This window comes from Antedon mediterranea, chromosome 7, assembly GCF_964355755.1.
Source record: "Antedon mediterranea chromosome 7, ecAntMedi1.1, whole genome shotgun sequence".
Taxonomy (NCBI): domain Eukaryota; kingdom Metazoa; phylum Echinodermata; class Crinoidea; order Comatulida; family Antedonidae; genus Antedon; species Antedon mediterranea.
Window position 1 is genome coordinate 1,051,708 of NC_092676.1, and position 18,555 is coordinate 1,070,262.

Genomic DNA, 18,555 nt, shown 5'->3' on the forward strand with positions numbered 1-18,555 from the left:
TGATAATAATGATGATGATAATGATGATTATAATGATGATGATTCTGATGAAGATAATAATGATTATGATAATGATAATAATGATGATGATAATGATGATGATAATGATGAGTCTCACCTGTCCACATCTGAGGACAGTGCATACACAGCTTTAGCAGCGTTAGCGACACTCAGTATTCCACCTCTTGCAGAGTTCATCTCAAAACCAGACTCCTGACTGTTCTGTTGGATGATGTCTTGAACGTTGACAGTAGCTGCCATCGGAGCAGGAACCGACATCTGGGAGTACGGTGTCATCAGATCATCGTCGTCGTAGGTGTCGTGATGATCTTGGTGGTCTGGCATCTTGGGTAAACTCAATGAGGGTTGGTGACCACTATTACGGCTGAAGTGAGAATGCTCTAACTGTGCTACGTAAGCACAACATCTGATAACAAAACACAATTAAATGTTACGGCTGATATAATTTTTATTTTATTATGAAATACTAAATTTTTACTGCTCTTTTTAAAGAAACTTGATTCCTTTATAAATATTTCAAATAAAACAATGACTTTACTAATTTAGAAAACTTGAATGGTATAATGATTATCAATTAAATAATGCCTTTCATTGTATCCTTGTTGTTTGACACAACTGACTTATTTAGATACATACAAAATGACAAATGAAATGCCTTATTCTGTACATATCTAAACACATGTACATATCTAAACACATGTACATATCTAAACACATGTACATACCTAAACACATGTACATATCTAAACACATGTACATACCTAAACACATGTACATACCAAAACACATGTACATACCTAAACACATGTTTCCAACAGGGGGCAGCATGGCTTCCCATCTCCAATCCCATTGACAGCAGAGCATCCATGTTCATAACATGAGCTGCATGCAACCTAACGCCACCTTTGCTTGCGCTCTTACGTGACCCCTTCTTGCCTTGCTCTCCCATTGGTTGAGAGACTTCCTCGCTGACGCATGAGGCATTGGCAAGATGGGCGAATACTGCGGCACATCGATCTTGGAGTCCTAGAAAAACAAAAAAATTGAGAATTATTTATTTATTTATTCTTTATATTGGGTAGCCTCTTCAGTCTAAGACTGTTCTCCCAGAGGGCCCAGTGTATATATATGATGAGGTGTGACAGTGGCTGTGTGTATACTAGTACACCAGGGTAACCCCCTACTCGTCTCAAAGGTTGTACTAGCAATTAAGTTTTCAATCTGTATGAATTATAGTTACTGGATACATTTAAAAATGGCTGTCTTTCCTTCTGAAAACATTAATTTATTTATTTATTTGCATACACTGTGTTAGTAATAATAGAAATAAGCAGTTAAAGACGCTAGTAGTAACTTGGACATTTTAATGCACTACAGGCTGTTTCATGACGAGTACATCAATACTCAGGTGCTTGGCTCTGAATGTTAATAATAGTATAACAAGCTGATATATTTAAAATAATATTAATAATATTTATTCGGTCACCAATGAAAAAAATATCCAGGAGTGAGAATAGGCTAAAGTCCAAACAGATTCTGCACTCACTCCATAGAAATAAACCTGTGAATGTGTTTGTTATCAAAATAACTAGGATAGGTGAAATATATTACCTAAAAGACAACTGAGTCCAGCTGCTTTGCGAAGAGCATCCAAACTCATACAGATTGAATCGCGATCACGCGAGTTCTGTTCTTTAGCGCCATCTGTACCCAGTAGAAACGCTATGCTGCCGATCCCTTTAATTCCACGCATTGAGAGAGGAGCGGCAAGAACGGTCAAGATCTGGTTCCACATTGTCACAAGAACGCCACGGGTAAACTTCATACCTAAAAGAAAGATGAGTGATTTGTGCATATTCATTCATTCATCATTTTCGGAATACCATTACATAATATATCCATAGCAAAAGAAAAAAAAAATCTTAATCTAAGAACTCATAGTACAAAAACAAACAAATTTAAATATATAAAGTCAATGCAACAAGGCATTCCATTGTTATGTGCATTCTTGACACATTAAGAACATGGTGATTAATGGCCATGATCAAAGAAATACTACTTGTGTTCACACGATTTTTAAAACTAAAAACACATTTTCTAATGAATTCATCAAAGGATGAAATTTATCATACTATGATGTTTTTTTTTATTAACCATAACATTTATTTTAATACCAGACCAAAATCGTGGTATTATTTATAAATTACTACTGTACCATCACAGACCCCCCACATTATCAACCTACAAACAAATACTAAATCACACCCAGTCCACTTAATCTGACTCACCTGCTTCCGAGGCTTGATCGGTGCCATTCGACACAATCTGTAACACAACTTTACTTGGTGATGTTGCATCATGCATCATTTGACCACCAATTTCACGGCTCACTAATCCATCTATTTCTGTAAGATGAAAACATGAATGTTGATTGAGAAATTATTATCTAGAGCATGAGGTAACAAATTTTCATTAATCACTAAAAAGACCTTTTCAACCTCCAGAAAAATTGATTTCTTTTCATTTTATTTGATATCAAAATCACAGCCTTAATATGATAATACTAATACAAGTATTAAAACATTTTAAATCAGGAATACAGTACAATAGAGAAATTGAAGAAAGAAACAGAATTTTGTACCAGCTAGGCCATGCAACTTGCTTATACTCGCATGCAACTTGTTTCCACCCTTCAAGCTATCAAATAATATGTCTACCTAAACTGTAAGGCAAGAGAACCTTGCTTAAGTAAGGCAAGAGAAGATTGTAAGTTTAAACTTACCTGTAAGCAGTGTGATAAGAGCCTTATTACATTGGACTGATTCTGGCTTGTATCCTGCTAGGCCTAGCACATTCTTCTGCAGCAGTTGGTTGTACAGTTCTCCTAGCCACGTTGATGACAGGTAGATCAATATTCCACTGTCATGAACTTTGTTTACAAATTGTTGCTAAAAAATATAACAATTGATGGATGTCAGTTTTAATGTGATGTTCAAATGCTCGAGAGCAGACGTGCTGGAAGTGAGCTCAAGCAACACTATTTCTGTAGCTACATGGAATCTGTCATCCACTTGGATGCAACACAGGGACATTAGCGCACCAGAAGTAATTTGACCAATCGTGACTCATAACATCATCCAAACTTACATTGCGTCGAAGTGGGATCACCAAATTGTCCCTTGAGATTGGTAGTCGTGCTGCGAGTACGTTAGGTACCCAAGCTTTAGTTTATGTTGGTTCATGCTGATTGTGACTATAATCTGTTGTACTTTGCTTTATGGGTAATGTTGTCATGCATGGCATGTAAATCAGAAGCAGTTGTAAATTGGTTCATCTATCTTACCTTAGTCATAGGTATCTGTGCCTCCTCAGCCCCATAATGCCCGCTCCTTAACAACTTGAGATTGAGGAGTAAGGCATAGTATGTTGCTACATATATACCATCAGCATTGATGACTGGAGTGAGGTTAAGTCTTTTGGTCGGTGATGAATTATTACTGCCTTTCTCTTGCGTTGTCTGTTGGCGCTTCATAGTATAATCTATATAAAGACAAGGTTTATAGAATTTATAATTTCTGCTACAAACTTTTTTAGGCTAATTCAGAAGAATAGCAAACTGTTATATTATTTCTCATCTTAACAGAGATTCTTTAAAGTGTAACATTAAATTGATTACAGTATATGTAATAAATACATTTTTTTAAATTCTCTTATTACCAATTAAATTATAAACACATGAAATAAACAAAACAAGGACTGAGGATCAGTGAACCCAATCACTATAACATACTGTAGGTATGTTGTTTTTTCAGCTGTAATTAAATTTAATAGAAATTATGAATGATACAAAAAAAAATATTATTGTACTTTATTTCTTAAGTACTTACTTCCAACAAATTTAGAGGCGAACTCCAGCAGCATCTCATCAACATACTTAGGATCTCCCTCTGGAATGATTGACGGAAGCAACTGAATTAAAGCTTCCAAGTACTGCCTTGCGCCATTCCTTTCCTCTTCTTCATTCTTCTCTGCCAATTTTTCCATCTCTTGTCTTCTTTTTAACTGCCTTTCATCAAGTTCCGTCAACTTTGGTTCATCTTCAACATTTTCATCAACTCCATCATCGTCGGTCAGAGCCGCCAATTCTTCCTCAACATCGTTTGATTTTTCTTTCTCTGTGTTTTCATCCTCAAGATAAACGCTTTCAATAACTTCTTCTGATTCTATGACTTGACTTTCAATTATCCCATCTGGTAGGTCAGAGTTCACTTTGCTTTCTTCTAGTATTACCTTCTCTACCGGTTGTTCGCCATCATCCTCACCATCCTTCTCTTCTGGATTGTCTTCAGATGGGTGACTGTCTTCATCTTCCTTCTTTTGTTCATCACCTTCAACAACCAGCCATGTGTCACTAGGTTTACCTGGCTTATCAATCTTCTGTCCTGCCATCTCGACACACATGTAGTCATTACTGGTCGGTTCATCCTCTTTAATCACCTCAATCTTTCGGACAACCTCAACAACCTTTTGAGTTGGTTCCGTAGATGGCGCTCTTTCAATGACTACCTCTTTCATCTTGTTGATCTCTTCAACTTGATACTTTGATAAATGCTTTCCTTGAGTGATCTCTTCAAGTGATGTCAGGAATCCTAGAACGCAGACAACACCAGAATGACACACAGCACTGTCCTTGCAATTACTGGAATCAGCAATACCATCTAGTAACCTGCAAGTAGTAGTAGTATACAAATAATATCTTAAATGGAATGTTAACAATAAACGAGTATTAAATATAACTACTCAGCCTATATTCATTAATTTTTTTATTTTGGAATACCATGATTACATAATGAATCCATAGCAAAAAAACAAAGATGCTCAATCTAACAAATCATTGTACAGATAAAAAAAATTGAGGTTGTACAGGATAACAGACAAAACATATGTATAAAGTCAATGCAAGGAGGTATTCCACTATATATGCATTCTTGACACAAACTATTTTTCATTACTGAAATTATTTATCAAATAAATACTACACTATCCAGAGAAGTGTTTCAACAGAATGACTACTAGCTATCAGTCTAAAGAAGTTCATAAAATATTTACAATTTTAGTAAATCTAAATCTGGATTTCGTTCTCTGGTTCCATCATTCAGACTGGACTTGCTTCCTTTGACGTCATGCAGAGGAGGGCCTGCCATGTCAAGTACCCTTTGAGGATTCGACAGCATCTGAAAAACAAAATTATTTCATTATTCCATGGTCATATTGAAGTCAATCCATTATTTTATTCCCTAAGCATACAATAATTTATGAATACAGATTATTAATGTTTTATGCCTACTGAGCATTAATGGGAAATAAAAGTAAAATTAGACTGCAAGAAAAATGTCTTTTTTTGTAAAATGTGTTCTTTTTTTATATATTTTTTAAATTATGATTTAAACTTAGCTTTGGAATCTTGATATATTATATTTTAAGATGGTATATTCATTGCTTGTGAAACTGGGTGAGTGGGGAACACAGGCTTTAAGTCATAGTGATTAAGTTCGCTTTTGTGTCCCATGCCAGCTCACTCAGTTGGTTCTATTGTTGTTTTTTTTTGTATGTCGTGTTTTTCATGTATTTTATATTTGGCAATAAAAGAATAAGAATAAGAATAAGAAAAACACAACTATCAATATTAGGACATTTTGCCTAATTTGCATAGTTTAAAATGACGGCCACCCTCATCTTGTAAACCAATTGGTCAGAATACTGGCGAGATTATTTATGGATTAAAAATGTTATGGAACTCAAGGGTTGGAAGTTAAATCCTACCTCTTTAATAACCTTAATGGCTTCATTCCTCTGTAGTGGTGGTGGATACAACAAGATCCTATGGAACAAAGACCCTAAAACTGGTCTTAAAGACTCCACCGTGCCAACCAGTCTCACCAACTCAGCAGCGATGCTGTAGATCACTCGACTGGAGGAAGTAACTGATGTACACGTCGTTGAGTAGCTAGAACCACGTCCTTGGTCTGGGACGGAAGTGGCATCTGTCTCTTGTGACAATGACACTAGGTCTTTGTCATCTTTTGGTATACCAAGTATGGCAATTAGTGTTGGACATAGCTTTTGCCTGCAAGAGAAGTACACAAATATTGATATTGTAATCACAAGCATATTATTATTATCTGGAGGTTATTCATTCTCAAATATACTGTATTCAGTACTATCTATGTCAGCATTAAGACAACATCTTCTTTTTTATTTTGTTTGTCATTTACATATGTTGATGTAGACAGGTGAATGATCGCTGTTGCATGGCACTGCTGTATGACATGATGGGACCCTAAGGAGACGGTTGTCACCTCCACTATTGCGCAATTCAGCCCAGTAAATTATTCGATGTTTTCAAGGAAAAAGATCTGCATTCTTATAATCCACGGCATGCACAAGATTTGAATTCAGAATTTGGAAGACAACCATCTTTTATTGGACACCAGTTGTGTTTAATATAAATAATAAAAAAAATAATAAAAAGTTCTATTAGTAAATAAATACATATAATATCACTTGATTTGCAACTCACCAGACAATCTTAATAAAGTTGCTATTGTTGCCTAGCTCTTGACTGGAGTTGCTTAACATTGATAATATGGCTTCTAATAACATAGTTAATACTGGCTGCTTTTGTTGGTTGTTGTTCAATCTAAAAAAAAAATAACATTACAGTTGAGATTAAAGCCTAACATTGTTTTTTACTCTTAGTTTATTGTACAATTTTTGATGTTTTTTATATAATATTTTTTCCCTGTGTTGGGCTAAATAAATATGAAATAAGTAATAAAGGCCTTTATGGCACAAACTTGTGGAGTACCAGGCAATATAGTATACTACTTACTTTTGATTGTCAGATATTTTCTCGCAAAGAAATTCAAGTACTTTGTTCATATCCTGACAAAGAGAAGCTGTTGGACCTAGATCATCATCTGAAAATGATAAAATATTAAAATAAATAAATATACTAAATACAATACGACAAATTGATATGTATCTAAACATGCATTTTACCTGTCTCACAAGTTGATTTTTAATATTCTGATAACATAAAAAATTATTCTTGATTAGGTTGATAATTTTGCAACAAAAAAATAAAAAACTATACACACACTGAATTAACATCACAGAGGTGGAAGTTATAATAAACAACATGCTATTTGTGATAATACTACAAAACATATTACATCACATACATGCAAAAATAAACTACATTTGAGCACATTACAACTGTGGCCTTACCCAGGTATAACTTCATGGACCAATTATTGCTAATTCTGGTGGGTAGGTCACCATCTTACCTGGGTAGGTCACCATCTTACCTAGGTAAGTCACTATCTTACCGGGGTAAGTCAGCATCTTACTTAGGTAAGTCAGCATCTTACCCGAGTAAGTTAGCATCTTACACAGGTAAATTATTAAGCCTGAACATGCCCTATGTTGACAAACTTTACGCAATATTACTACAATGTTAAATACACATGCTACAAAGACACACACACACAAAATTAAGTTAACATAAATTTATTTTAAAATGTGTTGTTTGTACTTACATTATTGGAAGCAGAGGTTTGCGTGAAGGGGTGCAATTTGGGTTTTCGAAGGAAACAGATTAATAAAGTATGAAAAAGAAAAGAATCCAGTTGATTGGGGAAAACATTGCAACAAATAAAAACATTTGTCTACAACTTATACTACATAAATATATTCATATACACACACTAAAACAACATAAATTTATAGACAACCCTTTCTTCATGTTAAATTTTCTCGTGTCAATGTTTGTAAAAATGGTATTTTCTGTAGACTCTCGTCATTGTACAATTCTTGTATTTTAACAAATAATTCTTTAGATATTTTTAACTGTAATTTTTCTCAATTTAAATGTATTATTAATGAAATTATTTAAATTTTCTTTTTCATTTGTATATATTTATAGGCTCATATTTTATAGTTTAGCTTTTATTTTCAACCTGTTATTGGTGTTTTACACTGTTGGTTTGATATAAAGAATAAAAAAAAAAAAACAATAAAATGCCAAATGTACGTAAGCATACCTTTGAGGATTTATATACTGTAGATATTTTTCATTAAAACCATTAAATAATTTCATAATACGAATATTGTGTATATAATATATTGTGAAAATTTATTTATTCATTGTATATTTATTGTTTTAATTTATTTATTACAAATCTGAACTTTAGTCATTTATATAGCAATTATTATTACGTTTGTGATAAATATTTTGGAATGTGCAGTGTCAAATTGCAACCAAAAAAACCTCAATAAAGCCACAAAAAAAGTTGTTAAAAGTCAAAGAGGTAATATGTATTGTAAACATTGTATATAGAATTGAAATAATCTTTACCTTTACTACTGAACTCAGCCATCACATCAGCTATATCTTCCTTCTGTAAAGACAAGTTATAAATGTGTGTAAAAAATTGTATAATGTGTACAGTATGTGTGTTTCACCCTTCCCCCGGAAATACCGTTCACAAGACAAACATTATACACAAGATGCTCTACATAACAAACTAAGTCTTTTGGAGTGGAGTTGTAAATTGTCATCGTTATAAAAAATCCTGGGTTCAAGTATGACAGGAATTGAACTCAAGACCCTTGGATTGGTAGTCAAGCGTCATAGCCACCAAACCACAACTTCACTCCGCTATATAATTATAGCAATTGATATAAATAAGCAATACAATCATATATTTATTAAAAATTAAAAATATATTGTGTATTTTTTTTAAAGAAACAAAAATGGTTATGTTGTTAAATGTAGTTATCTGATTTTAATTAATACAATTATATTATAGTTCTTTGGTTATAGTACAGATTAAGATATATTTGTGTGTATGCATGTGTATGTATATGAGTATTATTTATTATTGCTATGTAAAGACAAAAAAAAATTAATATGTTAGTAAATGTATATCTCTGGCTAATTTGATTAATACAATTATATTTAGTTAGATTAGTTACATAATTGTGGAAAACACAGCATTTACCAAATTAATTAATTATTTACTTAAAAAAAAAAAATGGAATTAATAATTTATAGTTTTTAATATTGTTTGATCACTGTAAGATACTTTATTTAAACGTTCATATAATGTTGATACCTATTACTTTATAGTTAAGTTTGTGTTATGGTTGTATTTTTTGAAATGAATAAAAAAAAAAAAAAAAAAAAAAATACAATCATATATTTATGCATATATTTCTCCTTTGCAACAAAATATCATGATTAACTGTTTTGAAATGTCTTTCACGAATCATTAACGGTCTGAATCCATTAGATCAGTACTGTACCAATGACATACATAATTAACAAGTAGATTTTATCAAGTAATGTGACTGTCTAGCTAGGTACAAGTAGATTTTATCAAGTAATGTGACTGTCTAGCTAGGTACAAGTAGATTTTATCAAGTAATGTGACTGTCTAGCCAGGTACAAGTAGATTTTATCAAGTAATGTGACTGTCTAGCTAGGTACAAGTAGATTTTATCAAGTAATGTGACTGTCTAGCCAGGTACAAGTAGATTTTATCAAGTAATGTGACTGTCTAGCTAGGTACAAGTACTGTAGATTTTATTATCAAGTAATGTGACTGTCTAGCTAGGTACAAGTAGATTTTATCAAGTAATGTGACTGTCTAGCTAGGTACAAGTAGATTTTATCAAGTAATGTGACTGTCTAGCTAGGTACAAGTAGATTTTATCAAGTAATGTGACTGTCTAGCTAGGTACAAGTAGATTTTATCAAGTAATGTGACTGTCTAGCTAGGTACAAGTAGATTTTATCAAGTAATGTGACTGTCTAGCCAGGTACAAGTAGATTTTATCAAGTAATGTGACTGTCTAGCTAGGTACAAGTACTGTAGATTTTATTATCAAGTAATGTGACTGTCTAGCTAGGTACAAGTAGATTTTATCAAGTAATGTGACTGTCTAGCTAGGTACAAGTAGATTTTATCAAGTAATGTGACTGTCTAGCCAGGTACAAGTAGATTTTATCAAGTAATGTGACTGTCTAGCTAGGTACAAGTAGATTTTATCAAGTAATGTGACTGTCTAGCCAGGTACAAGTAGATTTTATTATCAAGTAATGTGACTGTCTAGCTAGGTACAAGTAGATTTTATCAAGTAATGTGACTGTCTAGCTAGGTACAAGTAGATTTTATCAAGTAATGTGACTGTCTAGCCAGGTACAAGTAGATTTTATCAAGTAATGTGACTGTCTAGCTAGGTACAAGTAGATTTTATCAAGTAATGTGACTGTCTAGCCAGGTACAAGTAGATTTTATCAAGTAATGTGACTGTCTAGCTAGGTACAAGTAGATTTTATCAAGTAATGTGACTGTCTAGCTAGGTACAAGTAGATTTTATCAAGTAATGTGACTGTCTAGCCAGGTACAAGTAGATTTTATCAAGTAATGTGACTGTCTAGCCAGGTACAAGTAGATTTTATCAAGTAATGTGACTGTCTAGCTAGGTACAAGTAGATTTTATCAAGTAATGTGACTGTCTAGCTAGGTACAAGTAGATTTTATCAAGTAATGTGACTGTCTAGCTAGGTACAAGTAGATTTTATCAAGTAATGTGACTGTCTAGCTAGGTACAAGTAGATTTTATCAAGTAATGTGACTGTCTAGCCAGGTACAAGTAGATTTTATCAAGTAATGTGACTGTCTAGCCAGGTACAAGTAGTTATTGATTCTGTCACAGTTGTCTACACATATTCTATTAATGTCTTTAGAGAGGAAAAGAGAGGAATAATTATCATTGAGGGTAACAGAGGAAAACCTATTCCCTTAACTTGTCTTTCATATAGAATATTATTATTAAGCTCTGTCTACACTGTCAAACTTTATATGACAAAAAATGTGATGTGCCCATATATGGACATGATGATGTCATAGCACTACCATAGTTAAGCATATCATATTTGGGCACATCACATCTTTTTTGTCAAACTAGTTCGATAGTGTAGACAGAGCTTCAGATGCTGATGAAACTGAACTGTGTTCTGTTCTATGTACTGTAGGTGGCCATGATACTATCTTTAAAAAATAAAAAAAACAGTTGCAATTTATGTGAGTCATTTGATCATCCATCATTCAATATACACTTGATACCTTTGTTGTCACTGCTTTTTCCTGATGCTAAAAACAAGTACTGGTAATAACAAATGTATACAGAAGTTAAAATAAACAACAAATAATAGGTTAAAAATATCTTATAGATATTAAGCATGGTCTTCATTGTTTTTGTATTAAAGTATAGTTTAATTTAATATTAAAAAGAACTTTTTTTACTACACACAAATTTTCCTAGAAAAATTATATTCTCAATGGACAAGTTTTATGAAATTTGTCTAATATCATAGCATGTGCTTACTGATACTAATAGGAAAATGTATTTACTATAAAAACATAAAATCAGGCATCCATTTGAGCTACAATGGGATTATGGGGTGTTCACTATAATTAAATGCAAAAGCGCATTATTTTAACGAGTAATATACGCAGCAGCTGTTGGCTTCACAACACTGGCTTTCAAATTCCCTTTTAACAACTGAATTCAAAACTCAGAGCTATAATTTATAATAAAACAGTTGACATTCAATGGGAAAAATTGCACAAATAGTTGGTTAATTATCCCTTTATGGCAAATACAATAAAGAGACAGTAATGCTGCCATTAATCCATGGTTTAATTACTAGACGCTTTTGTGATTTTTTTCAACAGAAATCAATACAATTTATTAATAGCTTTGTTTTGATTGTGATGTTGAATGGAAATCCCGGGGTTGATTTAGTAACGTGTGAAACAATACAAAACGAAATCCAATAATTTACTATACACGCTTATTTAGACTAAACTGTCGTGCTAGAATAGCTGGCCGAAAAAAAAATTTTGGAAATTCTATTCCATGTTACTTTTACTACTACAGTAGATGACAGTTTTAACATAATCTTCATAATTATTAATATAAATAGGCCCAAATATCTTCCTATTCATAAATATACACTGAAAAAAATCCAAAATAAATTATTTAATGCAATTAATGTATTTGTTTTCCAACAATATTCTTTACTAATGTTATAATGACACTACCTCATGTACCTATTTTTTTTAATAGAAAGTTTGTAATATTCAAAATTATTTGCAAATAACCCAGAAGATAAAGCCACGGTATAAAACAGAAGTAGATATTGAAAGGTTTAGTTAAAAGAGGGATTATGTTTTTTTCTTTATTTGTATTTGATTTAGACTAAACTATTGTGTACTGCTATAATAGCTAGCCGAAAAAAAAAATGTTGGAAATTCTATTCCATGTTATTTTTACTACTCGATGACAGTTTTACTTTTACTTACATAATCTTCATAATTATTAACATAAATAGGCTCAAATATCTTCCTATTCATAAATATACACTGAAAAAAACTAAACTTTCCAAAATTAACAATATGTACAACAACAAGACTAATGTATCAGTATCCAATAAGGTATTTGTTTTTCCAATATTCTTTCATAATGTTAATGTTATAAAAAATACACAAACTATTTTTTTTAATAGAAAGTTTGTAATTCAAAATTATTTGCAATGAGCCCAAAAGATAAAGCCACGATATAAAACAAAAGTAGATATTGAAAGGTTTAGTTAAAAGAGGGTTGTTTTTTTTTTTTATTTGTATTTTGGTATGTTAATTGTAAGTTATAGGTCCTCTGTACTTAGGATGTTTGTATGTTAGATGTATTGTAAGTTATAGGTCCTCTGTACTTAGGATGTTGGTATGTTAAATGTATTGTAAGTTATAGGTCCTCTGTACTTAGGATGTTGGTATGTTAAATGTATTGTAAGTTATAGGTCCTCTGTACTTAGGATGTTGGTATGTTAAATGTATTGTAAGTTATAGGTCCTCTGTACTTAGGATGTTGGTATGTTAAATGTATTGTAAGGTATAGGTCCTCTGTACTTAGGATGTTGGTATGTTAAATGCATTGTAAGTTATAGGTCCTCTGTACTTAGGATGTTGGTATGTTAAATGCATTGTAAGCTATAGGTCCTCTGTACTTAGGATGGTACTACAGTATGTATGAAAGATAAAATAAATATAAATCATAAAATTAAAAATTAATTATTTAGATGTTCCTAATATAAAATGTATTCTCCTCATCTTCCTTAATTATATTGAAATCCCACCAAATTATATTATATAATTATTATTTATTCTATATACTATGCTAAGCCACGTGGATTTGAGTGCAATGAAGCGTGGAGACATATGGTACTTAGTCAAGTGTGATCCAGGTTGCATTCAACATTATATTGACATGCATTTTTTACATTCACCAATTCTTGCCATAAAGCATTGTCTACACTATCACACTAGTTGAACAAAAAGTGTGATGTGCCTAAATATGGCAGTGATATGCCCAAATATGGTAGTGATATGATGACATCATGTCCATATATGGGCACATCACATATTAAGTTTGATAATGTAGACAGAGCTTTAGACATTTATTCCAACATAGTACCTATCATGTTTATCATGTTTTCTTTCAATATTTGCACCAAAACAATGTGACATTTTTGTATGTTTATAGTGATGTGAAATATTGAGTCATATAAATTATAAAAAAATTATATGGAATGTATTTATCATATACTGATGAATTGAATTTTAAAAATCTATAATATAAGTAAAAAAAGGTAGATTTGAACAAGTGCTTTTTCAAGTGGAAACTGAACACTGGCTATACATACCAGTATTTAGTTATAACAACATTAAGTATACCTTTGAAATGCATGTAGAGTAATTGATGAACCAAGTAAAAATCAATACTCATTGAATATTGTAGTATTAATAGGCATTAAGCTCTGTCTACACTATCAAACTAGTTTGACAAAAACAGTATGATGTGGCCAAATATGGTGGTGATATGACCAAATATGATAGTGATATGACATCATCATGCCCATATATGGGCACCTCACATTTCTTTGTCACATAAAAAAGTTTGATAGTATAGACAGAGCTTTACAATGATTACTATAATACCATAATCTACTCTATATTTGCTTAAAGATGTATTGTCCCCCAAAAACATGAAAAATGAAGATTAATTAAATCAGACTCTGAATAGGTTATTTTGTAGTTTTAATAAAGTTAATCACTTCCGTAGAAAAAAAAAAGAAAAAAATCAATGTTTTCACTTATAAAATGACAAAATAAATGGTTAAATTTAACCAAAAATCCATTGGCTGGCAGCCAATTTGACTATTTTTTTGCTTTAAATTACAGTTTTTTCAGGTAAATACTATCTATTTTTTGGTTAAAGTGGATAACTATTATGTGACATTAAAATGGTATATTTAACAAAAAAAATTTTAAAAATTATTTTTTCAGGGGGACAATACATCTTATACAGTTACCATTTGAAAAATAATATTGTCCAAAATAAAGTTGTTTTTAACTATAAAAGAAAATATAATATACATATTGTTTGCAAAAGTTGTAATATTCAGGAAAGGTGGTAATACATTTTTTTGACAAAAGCTATCTCTGACTTGTATTATGTTATACTGCACCCATTAATATCTTACTTTACAATGAGATAAATATGCTGCTATACAAAGACATTTTTTACCTGTTACTATTACAAAACCCCTTTATTGTAGTAAACATGGATTATACAAATCAATAGTGAAATTCAATACATACCATTTTAACTTTAGAGTTATGACGATCTTGTAGGAACTGACAGACATGACTAAGTGTCTGGGTCAGCGTAACTTTCACAGCGGTCCTTACGCTCATTTGAGGTGTGCTTTTGAATGTGTTTGTACACAGCTGAAAAACAAGAAATAGTTTTTTACTTTATAAAGGAAAGACCAAAGCATATGGTCACAAGGACTTTAAAAGAAACAATATGGTTTCAAAATAAAGACATCTACTTTATCTTTTATTTTATCATTAATATCAAAAAAATAATATAGTAATATTTAAGTAAAGATGGCAAATGTATAATTGCAGGAAAACATTGATCACATTTTGTAAATTTCAAAATCTTAAATAAGTCTTAATGCCCCACATCAAAGACTAATTGTTTATGGTTATTAAAAAATATACACTCAGTAGAAAGAAAGAACACATGATTTTTATAGAATTTTAAACACTGTTCTGATAAACAATTTTCTAATGAGTGCTAATATAATAGAGCTAACATATCTTACTTAAATTATTTCAAAATGGCAGATATAGGTAATAATGTTACAGCATACTTGATACAAACTGATAGTAACAAGTTGAAGTACACTACAGCAAATACTGATTACAATGTAAATACTGTACTAAATACATCAGTTCTACAAATGTTTACAGGTCTACCTTAGTTACTGATAATGGGATGACCTATGAGGTCAAAGGTTGATTTCAAAATATGATAACACTGTTATAAATTACTTTATTCATTGTCGTCATTATTGTCTTTATAAGAAGCAAGTAAATAATACGAAATACAATTTATTTTTAGACCTCCTCGTCCATTAAAAAAACACCAATTAATCAAGAACACTTATTATTTCCTCAATTGTTTTCTACGATTTCAGGCGTAAAAGGAAGCTAATTTATCAATTTAAATGTCAGTTGAGAGTAAGGCTAGTTCTAATCTGTGACATCATCAATACTGTCTAGCAACCAACCTTCAAATAGCCTAACATGCAGTTGTACAAACGTGTCACCTAAACACCAGTATGTTAATTACAGAAGAGAGTTAATAAACACATCAAGTAACATTTTAAATATATTTTGATTGAAATAATCTGGATCTAGAAAACGCAGATATATCTGAGATCTGAATTTTATAGATCTGAGTTTTCTAGACACCCAAATAATTTTATTCATTATAAAATTCTTTTCATTTTTTTTATTCAGACAGAAATAATTCATTCACTACTGAAGTTGGTTGAACTGTGTCTTTTATACAAAACAATTTCTGTACTATTCATGTAGTTTAATTATTGTCATTATAACGACTTACCTCAATTAAAGCATTGACGTACGCACTGTGTAAGGGACAGGCTTCAGATGAACTTAACGTCACTAGGAACTAAAAAAACAAATAACTAAATGATTATTCTTTTGAAAATGTCACAAATATTGGAACATTAAAAACATAAAACAAGGTGCAAATACTGTAATATTAATAAGGTATTCTAATGTTTCTTTAAAACAATAATAATATTAGTAAAGTTCTCTTTACCAGAGTCTCACATCGCAACATGAAAAGAATAACCTATTTTATGTCAATAAGCCCTAGGTGTCCTCTTACATCTTGCTTACTACTTGAAAATGTAACTTTTACAAATAAATCCTCTTGTATTTCAAGATACAATGAAGTATAGTAAACATCTAGACCATGAATATAATAGTGTGTTTTCCTCAGACAATGAGTTGTTGTTATCATTATAGGAAAAGGTTTGGCAGGAAACACATGGTAAACCATCAGAGTAGTAGAGTGCAGTAGACAAACAAAGAAAAAATAAGAAATTACAAGGAATTTAAAGCTCTGTCTACACTAACAAACTAGTTTAACAAAAAAGTGTGATGTGCCTAAATGTGGTAGTAATATACCCAAATATGGTAGTGATATGACATCATCCATATTTGGGCACATCACATTTTTTGTCACAGAAAGTTTGATAGTGTAGAATAAATAAGGCTCATAGAACCTGATAATACTGAATTAATACTGTACCTTCATGATATCAACTTGTGTATCCTCTGTGAGTGATGGAGAACCTGATAAAGCCCACAGAACTTGCATAAACACAGTCTGCTCCAACTCTTCATTTGTTTCATCTGATTTGAAAGTCTCTTCATCTAAAACTTTCTGTTTTACGAAATGAAATAGTTTTATTTACAAAAACAATAAATAAAAAACTAAACAACAAAAATTACGGGTCACATCACTCTCGTACGGTATACCGACAAGCATTCAGTGACCGAATGGCAGCTGGATAGAAGCTGTTATGAAACTACTTGTACGAGAGATGATGGATTGGTAATGTCTACAAACTGCTACGTAACACATCAAATACATTATGCATGGGATGAGTAGAATCTTCCAATTTTACCTGAATTCCCTCCAAAGCCAAGGCTGCTAGTTTAGAGTTTTTCGACTCCAACGCTAACTTCAAAGGAATTAAACATATCATTCGCAGTTTGTGTTTTTCACTTGTACCTCTCTGCGCCTCCAGCGTATCTGAAATCAGAATAAAGTGTCAATTTCATTTTTTTATTTTATTTTCATTTATTGTATGTTTTATGAAAATAAAAAAATAACAGAAAAAGTTCTTTGTGTGGATATTCAAATAAGCCAATAAACAAGTTAACAAGTTTGTGAATTATGTACAAAATTAAATAATACATTAATTATTACAATTTTTTACTTGCATGTAGGCCTAATACTAAACATTTTATGTTTTTTTAAATTAAATTTAAGTATTATTTATAAATAAAACTTACCACAAGCATTGTTACAGGCACTTCTTACAGGTTTATTCTTGGACGCTGATGCGATTATATGTGTAAATATATCTTCCATTTTTCAATAATTCCTATTTATCCCACAGTTAACAATAATAACAATTCTAAGGAAACTGTTCAATTAATCCTATGAATACTACTACAATTTACAAAAACAATCCTTCTTTTCAAGAATTAAAATTCACTTTCCTCAATAATACATCTTTTGGTCAAAATGTAATTATACACAATACGCATAATATAGCAAAGAAGCCATTAACTAGCCAAGCATCTTACAAACAATAAATAAGCTAGGCTAGGCCTAGATTTGTCAATATGTTTGTTGACGTGGGCCTCGGCGGATGTGAGCCAGCTGTTGTTCAAAGGAGCTCACGTAAACAATCCATCTACCTGGCCTGGCTTTTCCAAAACAAAAGCATTTCTACCTTTCTTATTCTAATGAAAACAATCAACGTTTGCATTTGTATATTCCATTATAACTATCTCACTACCTATATCAAGAATTAAAAGTTTCCTCAGAGGCTCATATAAATAGCAGATGATAAAAGACAACGTTCCATCAACATCCTCCTCTCTCGCTCATCACTCTTCTTCACTACCTCTAGACCTGTCGTTCAATCGACACAAGGCCGCCGTGTTTACAACTCTCTCTAAATCCGGCCTTCAGTATAGTGTAAGCTATCTGCACAGCCGCTATGCTGTAAAGTTCAAGTTGTCTATTAACACGACTACCAAATGTTTTTGTATACACTTTTGTTGTGCAAAAACATAGCCTTATCTTGTTGCATCCCTTTGTATTTGTGTATAGATAATAAATCTTGATTCAGATAATTGAAATTATTTAATCGTGATGTCAAGATATGATTTATAGTAATTTATTCGAAATCTTTGCAATTAGTCTAGTGATGGCGCTCTT

At 31.7% G+C, this 18,555-nt stretch overlaps 1 protein-coding gene across 1 annotated transcript in view; it reads right to left on the minus strand.

Moving 5' to 3' along the window:
* The window catches only part of LOC140055612 (brefeldin A-inhibited guanine nucleotide-exchange protein 3-like), a 33,253-nt gene extending 15,015 nt beyond the window's left edge, over positions 1 to 18,238 (minus strand). Inside the window, exons 1-17 of the mRNA XM_072100950.1 lie at positions 17,619 to 18,238; positions 17,228 to 17,355; positions 16,849 to 16,983; positions 16,132 to 16,200; positions 14,814 to 14,942; positions 8,441 to 8,483; positions 6,914 to 6,989; positions 6,602 to 6,721; positions 5,845 to 6,148; positions 5,131 to 5,255; positions 3,909 to 4,747; positions 3,365 to 3,561; positions 2,804 to 2,969; positions 2,310 to 2,426; positions 1,633 to 1,848; positions 819 to 1,047; positions 119 to 427 (exon numbers count right to left, since the gene is read on the minus strand). Of these exons, the coding sequence (XP_071957051.1) occupies positions 119 to 427; positions 819 to 1,047; positions 1,633 to 1,848; positions 2,310 to 2,426; positions 2,804 to 2,969; positions 3,365 to 3,561; positions 3,909 to 4,747; positions 5,131 to 5,255; positions 5,845 to 6,148; positions 6,602 to 6,721; positions 6,914 to 6,989; positions 8,441 to 8,483; positions 14,814 to 14,942; positions 16,132 to 16,200; positions 16,849 to 16,983; positions 17,228 to 17,355; positions 17,619 to 17,697 (3,281 nt within the window). The 5' untranslated portion in view covers positions 17,698 to 18,238. The remainder of the gene's footprint in view (positions 1 to 118; positions 428 to 818; positions 1,048 to 1,632; positions 1,849 to 2,309; positions 2,427 to 2,803; positions 2,970 to 3,364; positions 3,562 to 3,908; positions 4,748 to 5,130; positions 5,256 to 5,844; positions 6,149 to 6,601; positions 6,722 to 6,913; positions 6,990 to 8,440; positions 8,484 to 14,813; positions 14,943 to 16,131; positions 16,201 to 16,848; positions 16,984 to 17,227; positions 17,356 to 17,618) is intronic.
* Between the last annotated feature and the right edge of the window lie 317 nt (positions 18,239 to 18,555).